The following is a 19,286-nucleotide window of genomic DNA, read 5'->3' as shown; positions in this document are numbered from 1 at the left end:
TTGCAGAACACCCTGCTTACTGGTAGACAGATTTTGAGCTCACAGTACAGCAGAATATTGTGAGCACATTCATCACTCATGAGAAAGATCATTTGATATCCACCACATATTTAAAAAATTGACAATAAGTTCAGTCTATACTCTTATTTTCATGGAAACAGAAAAGCTGCTTCTAAATCTAACTTAAAGAGACAAAAAAATGTCCCTCTCAATGTAGTATAGGCACAGGAATTTACAAATCCAAATACGCATAAGTTAGGAGAGACTGTTTTGTGCCATATTGTAAGGGATTTGTCAAAGGAATTCACATTGCTCCCAAAAGCCAGTCGAGAGGATGGCTTTTGACACCTGCACAAATAGCAAGAATGGACATCTAAGATATGTGTTCCAACAGCATTTTTACAAAATTAAAATAAAATTTACAAAAGGTTTAATCATTTCCTGTATCTAAATTCTGGTTCCAGTATCCAGTAATGAGAGTACGGAGGACCAAACGACCTAAATATCTGATGGTCAGAATTTTTCTTCTTTACAAACAACTTTAATTTTCAATGAATTAGTAACCACCATCAAAGATGATTCACTGATACAAGTAACCTCGAAAAGTATTCAACAAGCAATTCTAGTTGTCCGGCAATGAACTAGAACTTCGTAAAAGCCAGTTCTTTCGACAGATATTGAAGATCAAATATGGCTTCTGCACATTTGCAAAGGACAAGGAAACAGTATGAATCTGGTAACAAAAAACTGTAAAATGTCAAGTATCCATGAATAACATTTAAGTGCATTTGGGAAGAGTTAAGCATTCTTGAAAAAAGATTAATGTGAATAAACATTGTGAATTAAGGTGAAAATGGATACAGGGGAGAGGAAGAAAGGCTGAGGATGAAGGAAAAGACGCATCTGGAGAAATAACATAATGGAAGAAGGAATTTAATGTCCAAGTAGAGATTTCACTCGAAATGGTGTTTGAATAAAGAAGGACACCAAATCAGTATTGAATAAATTACAAGCACTTCATGGCACATGCATTTATCTGTTCAAGAAAATAAGCAGAGGCATACTTTGTTGCCAGAATTGCCATTTTTTACTGAAAAATCCAAATGACTGTTACCTGTTTGATTTTTTAATTGCAGGCCATGTTCAGAAACATTTTTATTGCATTTTATCAATAAACCATAAAGAAAATACAGATCTACGATTTTTTAACAAGGAGTTATAATAATAATAGACAGAAAATCTGTCATTGTTGATTTCACTGTTACATTTCCACTCCACATTTGAAACTGATGCTTTGCCATTGCTTTCTATAAATATTACAGAATGAGAAATATCTAGTCATTCTGCAACTATTTTTATGCCTTCTCTGCTTTATTCTGTTTCATATTCATCACTTCAGTTTACAGTTCTCAAATCTTGTACACAATGTGTAGACACACAAAGAACTAGAAACAGGTGAGCTAAGAGACAAAAGCAAGGAATCTAGGATGAAAATTAGACCTGGATCCTGCTTTTGGGGAAAAGAAAGATGGGCCAGAAACAAAAAGGAGATAACAGTCTGAAGATCAGAGACCATGTGAAAAGTTAGATACTGCTGTGAAACCATCTGGACTAGGTTTCCAGACCAAAAAAGAAATCAAAGGATGGGTAATGATAACTACTGCAGCAAACTACTGCAGGCTGACGTAACAGTGAAAGACAGGAAACAGTTTGAAACAACAAATTTGGATGGGGCAGGACAAATTATTACAGTTTGGTAGGGACAGAGCAGAAGAACTTGCCCACCACAGCAAACTTCACAATGAGTGAGAGTGTGGGACTGTGCCCTCTCATCACTGGCTACCAGAAGAACATTTGTGAGATATTCTTGGCAATGTGAAGCTTCACTCTACTCACAATGGCTTTAGCCATGCAGAAATTAACTAATGTGTTGAAATCACCTAAATGCTATAGTGACAATGAGGAAGTTAGGAAGAAATCAATATTCTGGATACTGGCATTCTGCACACTGAGAGCTGGAGAAACTGGTAAGAAAAAAATACAGTCATTGAAAGACTATCCCACTGAACAAACATATGATGGTTTAAACAAATGCTGCTCTTGGTTCTATTTCCTCATTTTAATTTGACTTTGCAGTTTTAATGTACCTTTAAATACCACTTCCCAGGGAATAATTGCTATTGATATTTTAATAAATAAATAACAAACATGTAGGTTTCAAGAAACACTCAAGCACAGTTTTGCAGCAATTTTAAGAAAAGCTTCAAAGACAAAAGTAATAATCCATAACCTTGTTGGTCCCATAGTAATTTTGGAGGTGAAATTTCAACCAGAGGCTATGAACTGTTAATTTGAAAGAACTAGAACAAGCTTCATAGTGAAACATATTAATACACTCACATAGTCATTTTAATAAACTGTTTTCTCTTGAATACATGTGAAAAAGCAAAGCTGACTTGATATGTCAGTAAAACAAAGTGACAGCCCCTTATTTTCTTTCACTGGATTGATTTGCTTATTCTATACTTCCAATATTACTTAACCTAGCCTGCTGCTTTGATTAGTCTTCAACAGAAAAAAAAACCAACACAAAAAAACCAACAAAAAAACAACAACAAAACAAAACGAAACAAAACAAAAAAACACCCAAGAGCCTCCAGCATCAGAGGCAAACTAAAAAAAAAAACAAACAACAAAACAGAATAAAGAGTGATGTTATTGTGTTAAACAATTTGTTTCTGAAAGCACAACAGCCTAGGTATTCTGTACCAGGTGATTATCCAGACAAACTTGAATGATAATTCTCTTACCTGCTTATGGCATATGCTTTCTTTGTCCCACTCCTTCTCATCAGCAAATCGGAACTGTGCAAAGGAATCTCCTACAGAAAAGAAATTAAAATTTTTATTTTTTTTTAAATAACAAGCTCTCTCTAAAGTTCTCAACTGTACAGAAGTAAATTCAGTCAATCAATAAACATGATGTCTTGAGCAAATCCGCATTTAATTTTAATGTCCAATTTGGACAACACACTAGGAACGTGTACAGTATTCTCAGAGTGTATTTTTTATGAACAGCTTTGAATATGCTGTAGATAGACCTTCTCTTATCAACACACAAATCTCTCTTAAAATGGATTATAAAAGTCAAAAAAATCACTTGTACAGGCCAAGCAAAGACCTCTTGCCTGGTAGCTAAATTCTCCAGACTCACTCTTCCTTGAACTAGTTCCTACTCTATCTAGCATATCATAAAAAAAAAGGCACTGAACCCTGAACTCCAATGCATATGCACAAGGGACTCAACTAAAAGAGACCTTAAGTAGGGCTGATTATGCTATGTAGGTAACCTCAGTTATAGGATCTTCTAATCTCCTACCATATTTCTTCAAGACAGTAGGAACTTCCTCTTGCAGTTGGGGATGTTGAGTTATTATTTTGTTTTAGATGCAAAATTTCTATTGCAGTACCACGCTTGGTTACCAAAGACAGTCTTATAAATTTATTCACTGAAAAAACAATGTTCCAGGAACTCAAAAGAATTAGTAAGGTCTGGGAGAGAGGCAACATGAAACATTAAGATTGGGATATGATGACTAAAGGTCTAGAGTAACAGAAAACAAAGATGTTGCTGATGCAGAATATGGGACATATGCCTTTTTACACCACAAAGTTTGAGAACAATTAGCTGTTTCAGGAGCTTTATCAAGAAAAAAAACACCCTGTTGAATTATTGCAGGAAGGACATGAAATCTGATCGCAAGAATTGCAGATCACCTAAAAGTTACTAGGATTTAGTCCAGCAGTTAGTTGAGAAGCAACAGCTCATTTTTTTCCAATCTCTCATAGAGAATGGATGTCATAGAGGAGGTTTTCAATGGCATTCTGAACAACTGAGCATCTGACTTCCATTTGGCTTGCAGTATCTTGACTGTCATTCATACTTTTGATAATTCCAGCACCAAACCCTTAATCCTACATAATAAAATCTGAATATACTATGTGCTTCCTCAAAACTGGCTTCTTTTTCATTGCTGCCTGTCTCAAAACACAGGGGAGTTCAGACTTAAGCAATTTTATGCAATAGTACCACAACCATCAGCCAGCTTCTGTTTTACAAACAGAATGAATAAGCAGCAAATCGGCGTATTTCTTTGCCAAATGATTAAAAAAGGGAGACCTAATCATCTCCCAGATGGAATGTAAAAGTTACTGGCCATTAATTTTTTATTTTGTTTTTACTATCTAAAGTGCATTTCCAAGTCATTGCAATTCATGTAAATTCAATGAATATGCAATGTACTTGTATATGAACCACACTATGTACCTGGCATGTCCATCATAGTCATCTTCAGAACAATTTCAGTAAGAAAGTGACCTTCTCAGCTAATTATTTATATAGATATTCATGACCATTACCATGTCCAGCTGGAATTTGCACGTCCCTGTTTTCATTAGGTTCATCCAACATTGTTGAGCATTATTGGGCTGACACACAACCTTGCTAATTAACTAGGCTTTGGTTTACATTCAATGCCTCCAGATACTGCTATTTTAAACACAACCAGTGACAGATAGTACAAGTGCAAATAATTAAAATTAAGCACTGAAATTAATATTTAGATATCTAAGGAGAAGAAGCCTAATTTTATACATGTTTAGTTCATGTAATTCCCAAACATCAGATTCCATGTTGGCTAGATATGTTCAGTACAGAAAATTAAGATCTGGTTTTTATGTATCAATCTGCAGATGCAAATACTTCACATGAGCACTCACAGTTGGCTAAGTTCTAACAAAGGTGTCTTCCTCTTCATTGTACACAGCGCAACAGTAAATAAACCCCCTAGAAGTAATAACTAATGCAGAAAATTAAAGAAATCCAAATGCACTCATGATTTTAAAATGGGTATAAAAATGCACAAATTAATGTTTTAACAGCACATATTTTAAAGGCTCAGTTTAGTTCCATCTGTAAAGAAGTTTCATTGAAAAATTAGTAAACCAAGCATCCTCAAAGTCTTAATGCTATTTAAAAAAAGGCACAAGCGTTTTCTTCCAGTATCCCCAAGACTCCTTCAGTTATTTCTCATGCTGTGTCAAAGAGAAAATAGTTCCCTCTGCTCTTACAAAGAATAAAATTAAACTAAAGATTAGTCAAATGTCTTCAGTATCTGCAAATGACCAGATGTAAATCAGCTAAACAAACCTATTTCATCAGGAAAACCTACTGGGATCAAGAACTGGTTTATGATTCTCCACAATCACAAAGTTGGTAATAACAGATCCTAAATTTGATATTGTATTGCTGAATTAAAGGGTATGGCTTTAAACTGTAGTTTAACTGAGCTCTTTAAATAGGTTAACAAAGCATGCCTTTCAAATGGAAAAGCAATAACTACAATTCACAGTAGCACATTTAATGCAAATTAGGTTAATGAGAATGTTGGTCTAACCACTTATCTTTTCACAAATTCCTTTACACTGAAATTAACTTCCTTTTATGCCATGAATACTAATAAAATGTCTTGCAATGACTCCGAGTTCCTTCCTACACAAGAAAATACTTTTCTTCATGTGAATATTTTTTGTGTTACTTACAAATATAACTTGGCCTTCAAATACAGAATAGCTAAAAATAATGCATTCAAGTAAAACACAACGTCTTTGGTAACATTCATAATAAGCCTCAATATTCTATTTTGTATAAAATGTAACTTTATTATGAAAGAACAGCAGATCTAAACTACCATGCCTTCTTACCATTTGAATACATTTTAAAGTTAAATCAATTCAGTCAACTAGAATACATGCTTCATAGTCTCATCAGCCCTGTTATTTCTTCATACAATATTCATCGAATAGCAAAATCGTACCTATAATCTGTAATAAATATTTTCCAATCTGTGAAATTATATAAGTCTAAAAGTTGAAAAAAATTAAGAAAAATGGTTCTCAGTAGGAAAACTGACATATCAGTTGAATTATTTTTTTCATTTTAACTCTAATTCATTAAAACAGAAGACACAAAATATTACTGAAGTCAGAGGAAAATATTCTATAGTCTTAAGAGATTTTCAAATTGGAGGGGGGAGAACAAACAACGCAACAGGATCCTTCGAAGACTGTTGTGACTGTAAAGAAGCTCTAAGACTTCAAACCCATTTTTTAAGCCAGAATTTAGCTTCTCCCAAGTAAGCACCGATGATTTTTTAGAAACATACTTGGGGTGTTCCAATCTTTGCTCATCTCCCATTTATTTTATTTTGGGAATGTAAGCCTCTGTCTGTTTAGTCAGCTAAATAATTTGCAATAAGTTTATGATGGCAGAATGCAACTGAACCAAACAAACCACAACAGAAAGGTACAGTTTAGCTACATTTGGAGAATTAACAATGAGACCTAAAATATCTCTAAAAGCACTCTCTATCTACTACAGTAGTCAAAGGTCTTGCTGAGTTACTAAAATGAGAAGATTCTCTCCCAATAAAGTCCATTTTTAGAATAGATTTGAAGCAATTTTTCTAGTTTAACTTGCAAGAGATCCCTTTCTCTATATATTGATCCCCAGCTCAGCACTATTTATGAAGGATATATCAAAACAAGCTACCTGCCTGTTCCACCAGTCTTCTTCATGGGTTGTAATAATACAGGAGGAAACAGGTGCTATTTTTCAGGTGAACCAAATCCTCAAATCTCACACTTTTCTGCAGGGAAAATGATCTGAATGGTAAAGTTTAGGCATGAATGATGCTCGAAATCTTACCCAACATCAATTGTTCATGTAAGACTGACCAATTCTCTTCAGGATTTGAGGGGAAGACAAGCAACATATTATTTGCCTTTTAATAGACCAAGACTTCATGTAGAAGGTCCAAGAGAAGACAGAAATCTATAGAAGAAAATAGGTGGGCAACTACTGAGTCATGAGTTTTGAGCTAACTTATAAGCACAGAGAGAAAACTAAAGCTTATCAGACTTCTGGAATTAATTTGGTGCAAGCATATCTTTCTCAAACTGGAGGGAAAAGCATGAGGAAGAACTCTTATCCTTCCATGGTATGGCTTGCTCCAACTAGAAGATTTTGAAAACAACATGGCACCAGCAAGAACCACAGACTGAGAGCTTTGGAACATCACTCGAATAGAAAATATCTTTTCTCTTTGGACAGTGTTTCTACATAGGGCAATTTATATCTATTTTAGATATAGATGGATATTTATATAAATTTTATATATATAAATTGTCTATCTACATTTAGTTATCATTTAATATAAAAATACCCTTGGAGAAATACTATTTTTTTATAAGACACCTAATGGTTTTCCTTTTTTCTTCCCCAAAGGAGACTTCCATGTATACATATATACAAATTCATAATACATACTCTTCCAACACTAGGAAATGTATGTTCTGTAAAGGTTTTATATGAATAATTTTATACACATCATACACAGATAATCATCCAGATACGATAATTTTCCCACTATGAGGCAGCATATAATACCGAGAGACACACTTCTGGAAGACAAAACTTCCAAAGACTCTTCATGGCAGTTCTAATAACATCACAGATTTCTATTTCTGCTTTTTTAATTTCTCTACTTTGGTAGGGTACAGGCTGTAACTATTATCTTTTACTATGACTAAGGCTGCAATGTGCTATTTATGCAATTTGCCACGAGCATAGATTGAGTAATAGCAATTTTCAGAATGTAAGAATACAAAAACAACAGATAAAGACCCTGTGAGAACTCAGTATCTATTAATTTTCCTCAGATACCATTAAGATTGGTATTAAGATCAGTAATACTGCAAGTAACTGCAAAGTCTGTCTTTTATGAAGAACATGACAGGTATTTCCAAACAACGCCTTCACCACAAAAACTTTATCACAACCTGCATTTTTCCCTGGTTCTGCTGCTCACCAAGGGGTTGCGGATCTGTGTATTACAAACTCCAGAAGGCTTATGCAACAGCTCAGCATAAAAATTCAAACTACCAGCAGAATACATATCTCAATGAAAATATTTGAAATAATATTCTTCTACTGTTACCAGTAGAAGTTCAAGAGCTCTATGCAAACATACTGAAGTCAAGGATATTTGTAGCCTGCACTGCAAACTATAAAGCATATTTGTAACCAGATTCAAAAAGAAGAATATTCTAGATTAATTGCCTACTACTAATCCCTAGTGATAGTCACAATTTTAAAAAATAAATATATGAATTTGACCAACAAGGAGGATCATCTGATCAAGGCTAAATCATGTCCTCAAAATTTAAAACATGTCACAGATAAAGGAGTAAGAAGGACCTTCAGAATCTAGGGCTGCTTCTGGAACAGAGTGTCTATTCAGAAAGGACAGAACTAATTTAACAGGCAGAAGGACTGCAGCCTACCGAAATCAAGGTCAAATGCCAGTTTTACAAATGAGGAACACAGTGAAGTCAGCAAGTTTCAAAAAATGTACTAATTTTTTAATAATTATTATTATTTTATTAAAAGCTAAAGCAAGGGTTAACAAGAGCCAAAGAGGATTAACAGAATAAATAATATTATATTCAAAGAGGTTCAGAAACACTAGCAATAGTACACATGCTTCTGCATGAAGACTAGGTAACGAAGAAGTAAGAAAAAGACACTGGAATGCCTTTGATCCTTTTAAAGCTTCAAAAAGGAAAATGACAACACAGAAATACTTGGACTAGTGAGAGGAAGACTGAGAAGGAAGTGCATAAGCTTGATGTGTTTGATGGACAAATTAGTAGAAAATGTAAATGTAATGAATATGTGGAGAATGGATGGATAAACATGGTATCTGGGGGAAGAGAATTTGAAAAGGAAAGTTCTGCTGCATGATCTAAGACACTTTCTTGCACATAAGCAGGATATATATAAGCAGTTCATATAATTTACATACGTTTCCAAAAGCTCTGATGCCCCACACTCCCACCAAAGACATCAGAGCAGCAAAAAGAAAAGAAGTCTTTGTATGAATCAACAACAGTCTAAACGTAGGGGGGGGAAAGAGTAAATTGCTAATTTTCACATTAAAAGAAACAACCAGTGCAGTTCTCTGTGGTCATATTCATTTAACCTCTTCATTCAGTTAAAACAGAAGAGAAAAAAAGATGAGAATAATGAAGTAACTAAGCTTGCTGATGATACTAAGCTTCTCACGGTTGTGAGGATGAAGGTAGGCTGTGAAGAATGAATAACATAAGAACTGCACAAGATTGAGAAAGTAGATTTGAAAACAGCAAATAAAACTCAATACCAAAAATGCAAAATGAATTCAGAGCTGACCAACACTATTCTGAATCAGAATCTCAGTGCTTTGCAGTGCTCAAAGAAACAAATTGTTTGGAATTATTAAAAAAGCAACAGATTACACCCCTATCATGTATTATTATCTTGAATACTGTGCACAATCTTGCTTTCCCAAGCCTAATCTCAGAAAATATAATGGTATCAGGCAAAGCATGGAACAGTTACTGTATGAGAAACAATTTAGTAACATAAGTCAAAGGAGGGGAATTAAGGGAACATGACAGAGATAAAAAAATCATGACAGACATAATAAGAGCAGATAGGGACTCACTGCTCATTTCTCTTCTTATGCAAGACCTAAAGACATGAAATGAAGCCTGCAGGGAATACCCTCAAAAGAAATAAAAAGTGGTGAATCTTTATAAGTTGAACCTAGGTTGTGGACTCCATGCTATCAGATGGTGCAGACAGCAAAAGTTTCCACAGATGCAAGAAGGGATATAAGAAAACTATTTTTAAATACAAAGATTTCACATCTGGCTCAGGAAGTCCCTGAGAAATAAGTTGTTGCAGGTCAAGAAAATATCTGGGAAAGTAGCATATCATATATCATGTTCAGGTGCCTTATCTCACATGTCTCCAGATGGACCGTGGATCTGATTCAATAGAACCAACCTTGATTTAAAGCAAATAGCTTTTTAAAACAAACAAACTAACAAACAAAACAAAACAAAAAACCTAACAAACAAAACAACAAGCAGACTTACAGAGCTTTACACCTTTCTCTTAATTAGTTATCTTTCTGCAGAAAAAGTAGGAAGGAAAAGTAAGTAATCCACAAATTTATTTTATCTGTAGGTGAAAGTTCTTTCATGTCAATGCACATTTGCATCTACAGGGTGTATAAGGAGAATGCAAAATATATTTTTAAAAATGCACTGATCAAAAAAGTATATTTATATTTTTAGTGAAATACAGTAGCTTAATGGGATCATTCATAAGTACCAATGCAATCTTCTCCGTTATTCACTTTTCTACTGAATAAACAATAAAATGGTTTGTAAGTGTGAAGTTACTGATTTCCTCATAGGTTAAAGTTAAACCTTTCATTAAGTTTAAGCTAGTCACCTTAAATATTTACATTTTTCCTGATGCTTTATGACATTTTCTAGTGTAATTTTTTCAGGGCACTAATCTATAACATATTTAGTGAATTTTAAATGTCACTGAAACCTGCTTGCTAGATTAGACAATGTATAAAAGTCCACAGAGCATACTGGGGTTTTTCTGAGCAATATACTTCAAGAGAAAGGCTGAAAAAATCAAGCATACCTCAGTATGACATGGCAGGAAGTGATTTCATTTCTGGGGCAGACCTCTCCTTTGGGTGAAAGGGAGAGGACTCACTTATTTTCATAAGCCTGGACCCAACAGAGGAAAAAGTTGCGTAATAGTACAGTTTTTGATCCCTGCAGAACAACAGGTTAAGGAACCTAATGATCTGGCCCTTCGTGAAGACCCTGTTTTCTCCAAGACTTTTATAAGCAGCTAATACCAGTACAGTATGTGCCCACAAAGGAAGCACAGTTGATACTGAACACTAGAAGAAATGGCAAGGATCCCATCCACCAAGGAAGATTTGCAGTGTCAAACTTGAAAGAGGAATCCGTTTGCATGCGCTGGCACAAGGCACTCTTGTCAAATTCTGGCTCGTAAGTGAGGAAAGAAAAGACAGAATGAAGAGAACCCGAAAGAAGAGGAATAAGGTTAAAGCAGAATGGAAGCCAGTCATCCAAAAAAATCCCTGATTTGCCTTGCCTGTTGACAGGAACTGCTGTGCAGCAGCCACAGTGAATGGGCATCAGGGGATGAGGGAGAGAGGAGAAGGATGCACTCCTATGGATTCGATTAAGCAAAAATACTGCCTTGAGATCTTGGTGCAAATGGTACCTCTAAGCTCACACAACCAGCCTGAAGAGAAAACGAGAGTTTTGATAAACAGCTTTATACAAAAGATGAGTAACTCTTGAGGTTAAAGCTGAAACAGCACCCTTCATTCATACCTTACTTCCAGTACAGCTGCAAGCAATTCATCATCCTACACTTCTGAACTCTGATACTGTGAGAAGTCAAAAAAATATTCCACAATGGATGACATAACTTCCACAGTTTATTCAGGAAGTTTTCATTTTTTTTCTAAATAACACACAAGGATCAATTTTACAATGTTTCCAAATCCAAATATAATATAAATATATATAATATAAATATATCCTAGCATACAAAACCAAGCCAGATTTCAAACTAGCCAAATGCTAGCTAGATCACTCATTATCAGAAACCTCAGAGTCAAAACAGTTGCTGGTCTAAACTTGGCAGAGTGTTCTACACACTTACCTACTGCTTCTTTTATGTAGATGGCTCTTTCTCAATTCTGTTAGGAACCCGAAAGTTCTTCCCAATTAAAGTTTAAGTAAAAGATGTATTTAAAACATGCAATGAAACTTCTCCTGTTGTTTAGATACTTCTTTCCTTACTCTGCTTGATAGAACACTTACAGCAAATAATGTAATTATATGATCAATAGATACTCTTTATGCTGCTGTGCTGGGTATTTTTAATGTAATCACATTCAAATTAGTACCATTCTTCCCTAAAGCAAAATTCACTATTTGTGCAAGCGGTACAGTATGCAGTGTCTATGGGACTATCTTTCAAAAGTATTCATAAATTATACATAAAGGTGCAGGCCTAAAAATATTCAAGCAGCTTGGTATAGTGAGCATGAGGTTTGGCTTTCTTGCATTTAGAAGAGTTCTGTAAGATAGGACAAGTCATAGTACTAAAACAAGCTTGGAAGATTTTTCTATTTAATGTAATGAAACAAGAAAAGAGAAGTAGGTTCAAAAACCAAGACAAGAGGATTGTCTTCTGATATGTTAATAAAATGACAAGGATTACGATTAACAAAGAATAAATCTAGCAAAGCTCCAGTTCTATAAGCATGCAAAAGCTTGAAAAATACTTATCTGCATATGCAAGTTACTCGTCACTCTCTATAGATAGTAGTCTAATGGCTTATGAGGGAGCTCTGAATATCAACTTAAAATTAACAGCAGACTGGTAAGCATTTGCTTCAGATCAAAACTACAAGCAGGCAGCAAACATGATGCGTCTTAGCAAAGGGTTGGAAAGTCACTACGTTCTTGGTGAAACTTACAGCTGTAAGAAAAATAATCCATGAGCTAGAAGCTCATGTTTATTTTTTAAGAAATGTGCTTTTTAAGAAGTTTAAGTTAACTACAGTGGAGTTTCCCCATTGCTAGAGGTGAATTGGTCGATGCAAAAGCTGTATTAATAGAAACTAAGAGTTCTTCTGGAACGTAAAAAGGAAAAAAATAATTACTTACTGTCTACAATTCTTTGGGTCATATTAAAAAGCAAGTTGTAGCCACATATTAGTTTCTGCTCATCTTTTGTATCAGGTACCTTGAGGGTTTTTCTAACAAACTTTTTGAAAACAAATAAAGCTTGGGTTAGCTCAAGTGAAAACACCAGCACCCCTTGTGTTGACCGCTGTGCTTGCTCCTTTGTGCTGAGCACTCTACAGCATTCCGCATTCTATAGCTTCCAATACCTCTTAGCAACACATCTGGTAGCCGCCTTACACCAGCTGTCCTGGTATGGTAGCAACAAGAACTACAGCTCTCACAAATTGAAAAACATGAAGGGATGATACAGAATGGAGAATTACAGTTTTATGGATGACAAACACCATCTGGACTGTGCATTTACCGCTGACACATGGTGTTTTGTAGGTCTGAATGAAGTGAAAGTATTCATTTTTATTTAATTATCTTCTGTATTAAAACAGCACAGAATTGAAATGTGCACTCTAGTGTTCAATTTTACATATTCATTTGGAGAATTTATTTTTCAAGACAATACTGGCATACTATTAAGTAGCATCAGAGCAACATCAAAATTCAGGTTTTGAGATATTGAAGACAGTGACACATGTGGCTAAATAAGGCTAAAATTAAAAAAAATAAAGATAATTTGTATCATAGCTATTCTCTAGATGTATTGATTTTCTGTTGTTGTTTCCTTGTAGATTTTTCTGTGATCTAGCTCCATACAGTAAAAAAAAAAATGGCTCACACAACTTCACCCCCCAAGGACATTACTTAATGATGTATTTTGATGTGCTAAAGCTTTCCCTACCTATTCATTCATCCATCACCCTGCTTGTCCTAGCTCTGTTTATTAGGTTTATTTTCACTTTTTACCTTGTTTAAATCAATTCTTCCAGATTTCTGACCATTACTATGGTACTTTAAGTCCCACTAGCCTACTTGGAACATAATAAGCAGGTGCTGATCAATAAATTCTTTACTTTAGCAGGAAATGACCAGTGAATTGTGCAGAAACTACCAAATACTCACTCTGCTCTGGCTTTTCTGTCTTTATAGACATTTCACTGTGCACAGAAATATCCAAGGTATCTCTAAAACATGATTCTTATTGCTTGCTTTCATTTTTAATGTGGTGAGAAAATAGTATTTAAAAATAAAAAGTTATGGCATTTTTGTTTTGTATTAAAAATGTTTCTTTCTTTTGTTTTAATAAATAGATCAGTGCTGAGTATGTATTTCTACTATTCAGTAAAATATTTTTATTTTATTTAACCATCTTAAGGAAATGCTTTCAGTCAGATTTGCCTTATTGGGCATATTAATTTTGATTTGCATTATGAATGTCAACAGCAGTATATGCTAAGTCAGTATTTGGATAAGCTTTAGCATTGAAGCAATGATCCATTTTTCAGAAACCGCATTCTTCAGTAGGAAAAATCACTTGGGCAGAGGTCTCCTGAACAGCTCAAATTATCTAATTCTTAATCTAATCAAAATTTATTTTAAAAAGCAGTATCAGGGACACTGAAACTTGCAGCATGTTTTTGTATCATCATCATTTTCTACCACAAAGTAATCAACTGACTCTCTCTTTCCTTCAGCAACCACACAGGGAAAGGTTTCACAATGCTTCTTTCCCACTGATTCAACACAAACTTGTAGTAACGTAGAGCCAAAGCTCATTCAGTAATCTGAGAACAAGAATTAGCAAACAACAGAAATGTGTTTAGAGCAAGTAAAAGATGCCTGACTTATCAGTTATAAATCTCAGAGATAGATAGATATATAGATATATAGATATATAGATATATATATAAAGAAAAAATAATAGTCTTGACAACATAAGAGAAAAAATCTTTCAATATGGTTCTACAGTGTGCATGTGTTTTCCTACAGATGAGAAATCAATGAACTTTTCTCTAAACACACATTTGGGGCTTTTAAATACCTCTTCTGGTTTTGCTAAGCACTTTTTTTTTTTAATTAACATTTGTAAAAGTACCTTTTCTCATTTCGTTTTTAAGCTTCAGACACTAGAAAAGAACCAGAATGTACCACAAATTTTAGGATGACAAGAAGGCCACTCATAACTCAATAGCTTAATATACAACCTCAGAGATTTCATCTCTTTTTCTTACCCAGAGCATTTTTTCCACAGGCTTCAGACAGCAAACTGTTTTGTTGCACATCTGAAGGTCAACCCAAAAACAAGAACAACCTTCTCAACCAGGAAGGTATGTTCCAGGAGTGTATGCAAGGGGAAAAAACTCTCCATTGTTACCAAGAAAAAAAGACATGGTATTATGGTGCCAGTTCCCATATTTTTAAGATACAGCCCATTGACAGACTTTAACCATTATTTGTAAAGCACCTTAAGATATACACATCAGTGCTAAACTACATGTACAGAAAAAGATCTAAGCTTAAGAAAACAAACATTAAATGCAAAGGTCATGTTTCAATTCAACTAAATGCATTTTTATCCATTCCTAATTTCTTGACTCTGTATTAGTTTTCAACCATGGACCCTATGGACTGCCCCTCAGGGAACCTGTAGAAGATGACCAAAGCACCCCAAGACTGTGATACTTTCATCAGAGGATTCCATACCCCACTGATAAAAAAATCAAAACACAACAAAACAAAACAAAAAACACAAAGGGCCCACAAGTAACAAAAAAAAAAAAATAATCTATTCAGGTCAGTTTAACTACTGCAATTATTCAATTTTATTTTACATTTGCAGCATCTAGACTTCTCTGAAAGTCAAATTAAAAATATACTAGAACTGGCAAAGCTCTCTTTATTCATATATGGTCTTGAGACATAAACTGCTCTAACTTGCCAGCTGCAGTTTCCTCACCTACATCAAATCCATGATGAGTCATTGCAGAACCTAAACATACTACAGGGCCATTTTTGATGGATGGTTCAGAACCAGGAACTAGCAACCACTGGAACAAAATGCAAAGCCAAGGAGAATTTGGGAAGATCAAACACACATTTCAACTTAAAAACTTGTCTGTCCCTAAACGCTCAATGTAGTTGGTCTTTGTCCTCCCCATCCCACTGTGGGGGTGCTGAGGGGGTGCGTAAGCAGCCACGTGGCTGGCTCTTTGTTGTCAGGTTAGGCCCAAACCCTGACAACTGTACAAATATGCTAGATGCAGACAAACTGTGGAAGAGGTTTACTGTGTGGAGGAAGCATAATCCAATGTATTTGAGAATGTTAAGTACAATGAGAAATGTGACATTGATTATATTATCATTCACATCTTTCAACTTAAAAAAAATATCTTGTTGTACAATCTCTTTCTACAATTAGAGATGAGCTTAAATGGTGTAATAAAAGACAGCCACCAACATTTTACTGGGTATAGTATATAAAATTACTTCCTCCAGCTTTTGCCACCAGGTCTTTTGCCCTGAGAGTCAAGCGCATAGATAGTACACGTTTCAAAGAATTAGGAGAGACAAAATTGCTGGGCCTGCTTTGAATTTTAAGTAATTGTAGGTTACTTGACAGTTAGAGCTCAAGGTAGAAAAGCATGTATCAGCTGACTTAATAATAAAAACATGACTCTACACAAAGCCTATATTCCAAAATTGCAAAAAGTTTTGCTCTCTCCAAAAAACCTTCTATACATTTTTTCTACAATGCACTTATCTGGACTGTGGATTCATTTCACTTCTTCTATGTCTATAAATAAATAATGAAAAAAGCTTTCTCCTGAGGTGCTACATGTCTGTAAGAGATCACATGGCCTAAAAGGTGAATAAGTTCAAACTGGAAACTGCAGACTTGATTTCATAGTGCACTCTGGCATCCATTAATAATGCATTTATTCATGCTTCTGTAAGCCCTGAACTGGGGTCATAAATTTTCAAGTGCAGACATATTAAAAGGTCTACTGTATACCTTTTCAGGGGTACCCTTCATAAGGGGCTAATCAAAAAGAAGCTCTCTTTAGCTACATACTATTCACAGGCTTCCCTTGATACCTTTTATATTCTTGTACCAGACCAATGATTGCATTTGGGAGTCTTTGAATTTGTTCACAAGAACTGTCTTTTGTAAGCCAGACTTCTTTCATGTATGAACAACTCCACGGCCTGGCGCACACATAGGCTATTACCACTGCAGTTTCTTCCTAAACATTCTCACTGTTACTGAAAGGTCAAAGCAGCACCCCATACAGGTGCTTAATACAGGAATACAATATATTCCACATGAGGATCTCAGAAGCTTTATGTTGGCTGGATGGATACTTATGAAAGTATATACATTTACTTTGGCTCTTAATCTGATAATGGAAATAAAAAAGTGACCAATGTGAACACAGCACAGCAGCTGAAATCATTTAGTTGCCTCAACTGAATTCACCTCCTTCCTTCTTTGGAAGCAGGAAGTAATAAAATCTCCTGCTCTGAGATAAGAAGATGGAAGTTCCATGCCTCCAGCAATGATAAGGGCTTACTGTCTCTGTGAATAGTTTTTCAATGAGGCAGATTCCTGAGAGTAGAAAAAGCTGGAAACAGACAGCATATGCATTTTGTAGATTGTTAACCTCTTTGATCTTCAGCGGTGCTCTCTACAATATTAAATTAATATATGCCCTTTTCTTATGAGTAGAGGATTATGAAGAACAGATACCATCAAGAGCAACCATTCATTGAGAAACTGTGCATACTTGGTGAACACTTTGTCAACTGATCTGCTGTGATCTTCCTGGGATTCTTAGTAGGTTTTAAATAATTACAGAACACACTCCCAAAAATCTGATAATGAATAACCCTGTAGTAAAAGGTTCATCAGATAATTTTATACTGATAGTTTTGAAATTTGTTTTTCTGGACAGGTACTGTTAAATTCCGGAGTTATGTGAGGGCAAGAAATACTGCTGTTTTACTATAAAAGTTCCTAATAAGTAGCTAATATTTTATTCTATCAGTCCAAATAAGACTGCTATGTGTACAGATGTTATAGTTACCCAGAAACAGAAAGAACAGTGGGTTATATAAAAATTCCCATTGCATTTTTCATTCCATCAGTCGGTGAAGGCAGTATTAGTGGCTTCTGTTTTACTGAAAAAACAACAGTAGTGGCTCTTTTACTGAAAAAAATATTTCTGGTTCTTAAATAGATCGTGGTGGAATCCAAAGTTTTAATAGCAACTATTTCTATTTCCAAAGCAAATGGCATCTAAGTTCAAGCTGTAATTTTCATCTAAAATCTAGCCATAGCAAACTAGTGTATTTGGTAAAATAGGAGTTTTGATCGCAGGGTACTATGTCCTTGAAGAGGAACATGAGAAATGAATGAGGGCTCAGAGAATTTAGTTCACATGCTGTTGCCACTGAAGTGACAGCCAAAGAGAAGTTAATTTTCAGAATAGAAATATGAACGTCATGGTCTGAGAATGTGACAACTAACCTTACAGTGACACTTGATTTCCTCTCCCTGTGGGCCAGTAGTTCTTAGCTCCTCTCCTAAGATCACACGTTCTCGGGGCTTTAAAGATTTTTGTATGAATGGAAAACATCATATGATCTTCTAGTTCTTATAAGATTTTTGAAAATAATCAAGACCAGATGCAAATAAATTTTTTTTAAGCCTGAAAAAAAAACCAAACAATACTGTGTTGTTGCATTCCATTAAAATGCCTCCTATATTCTTTGCATTTTTCTGCATTAACCTACAACATTCCTCAGCAGATATTAAATAAATAAATAAATCCTTTAATTTATAAACAGACCAATGATGAAAAACTATATTAACTACTCTTAGGGAAAATCTTTAAGACCCTGAAACGGAAGCTGCTGTGCTCTGATGTTTATTTCCAGAGAAGTCCCTACTTTCCCCTGCAAGCTTTCAGAGAAAAGCAAAGAAATGGTCATTATAAGGTATATGTATTAATTAAATTCACAATTTAAAACAACCCCTTAAAACAAGATTCTGTTATTACTGAAGGACTATGAAGTACAGACAAAGCAAAAATATTTCCTGCAGTCAGACAGGAGTGAAACTGTCAATTATGTGCCAGAACTTTTTGTAATTTCTCTCCTCTATTTCTTCAACTGCATATTTTGCAATACTTGGCTCAAGTTAATATAAAAATGAAAACTTTTACTGATTTTTTTTATATATCTTTCAAAGCACCTACTTAGCTGTGGAAATACAATGAAAGTTTCAGTAAAGGTTAAAAAACAACCAAACAACAAAAGACAGCTAAACATATTTAAAAAAGGAACAAAAAAGAAAATCCACTGCCAGTAAAACAGTGCTCAATCAGTCCACAACTAGACAAATCCCCAACTAATCTATACTCTGACAAACCTCTACCCCTCAGTTTCATTATCTTTAGTAACATTCTTAGGCAGATAAAACAAATTACGTTTTCTTTAGCAAAACACAAAGGCAGCAATCAGACAACACAAAATATTTAAGCAGTTTTTACTTGAAGCTGCCAGCCGAAAATTTGATCTCTTCGTTCTAGGATATACACAGTTTTAATATCCATCATCCTACATTTCCATTCTTAAAAATACCAGCTAACTTCCCCTATCACAATTATTTACTGTGTGAAGTTTATGGTA

At 34.8% G+C, this 19,286-nt stretch overlaps 1 protein-coding gene across 3 annotated transcripts in view; it reads right to left on the bottom strand.

Moving 5' to 3' along the window:
- The window catches only part of AVEN (apoptosis and caspase activation inhibitor), a 91,047-nt gene that overhangs the window by 4,438 nt on the left and 67,323 nt on the right, over positions 1 to 19,286 (bottom strand). For all 3 annotated transcript variants that reach the window (XM_051621646.1, XM_051621647.1, XM_051621648.1), the window contains one exon: positions 2,811 to 2,881. In XM_051621646.1, the coding sequence (XP_051477606.1) occupies positions 2,811 to 2,881 (71 nt within the window). The remainder of the gene's footprint in view (positions 1 to 2,810; positions 2,882 to 19,286) is intronic.

The sequence above is a fragment of the Apus apus genome, chromosome 5, assembly GCF_020740795.1.
Source record: "Apus apus isolate bApuApu2 chromosome 5, bApuApu2.pri.cur, whole genome shotgun sequence".
In the NCBI taxonomy this organism is placed as follows: Eukaryota; Metazoa; Chordata; class Aves; order Apodiformes; family Apodidae; genus Apus; species Apus apus.
Note: the sequence above shows the minus strand (reverse complement) of the source record. Positions and strands in the feature narration are given on the sequence as shown.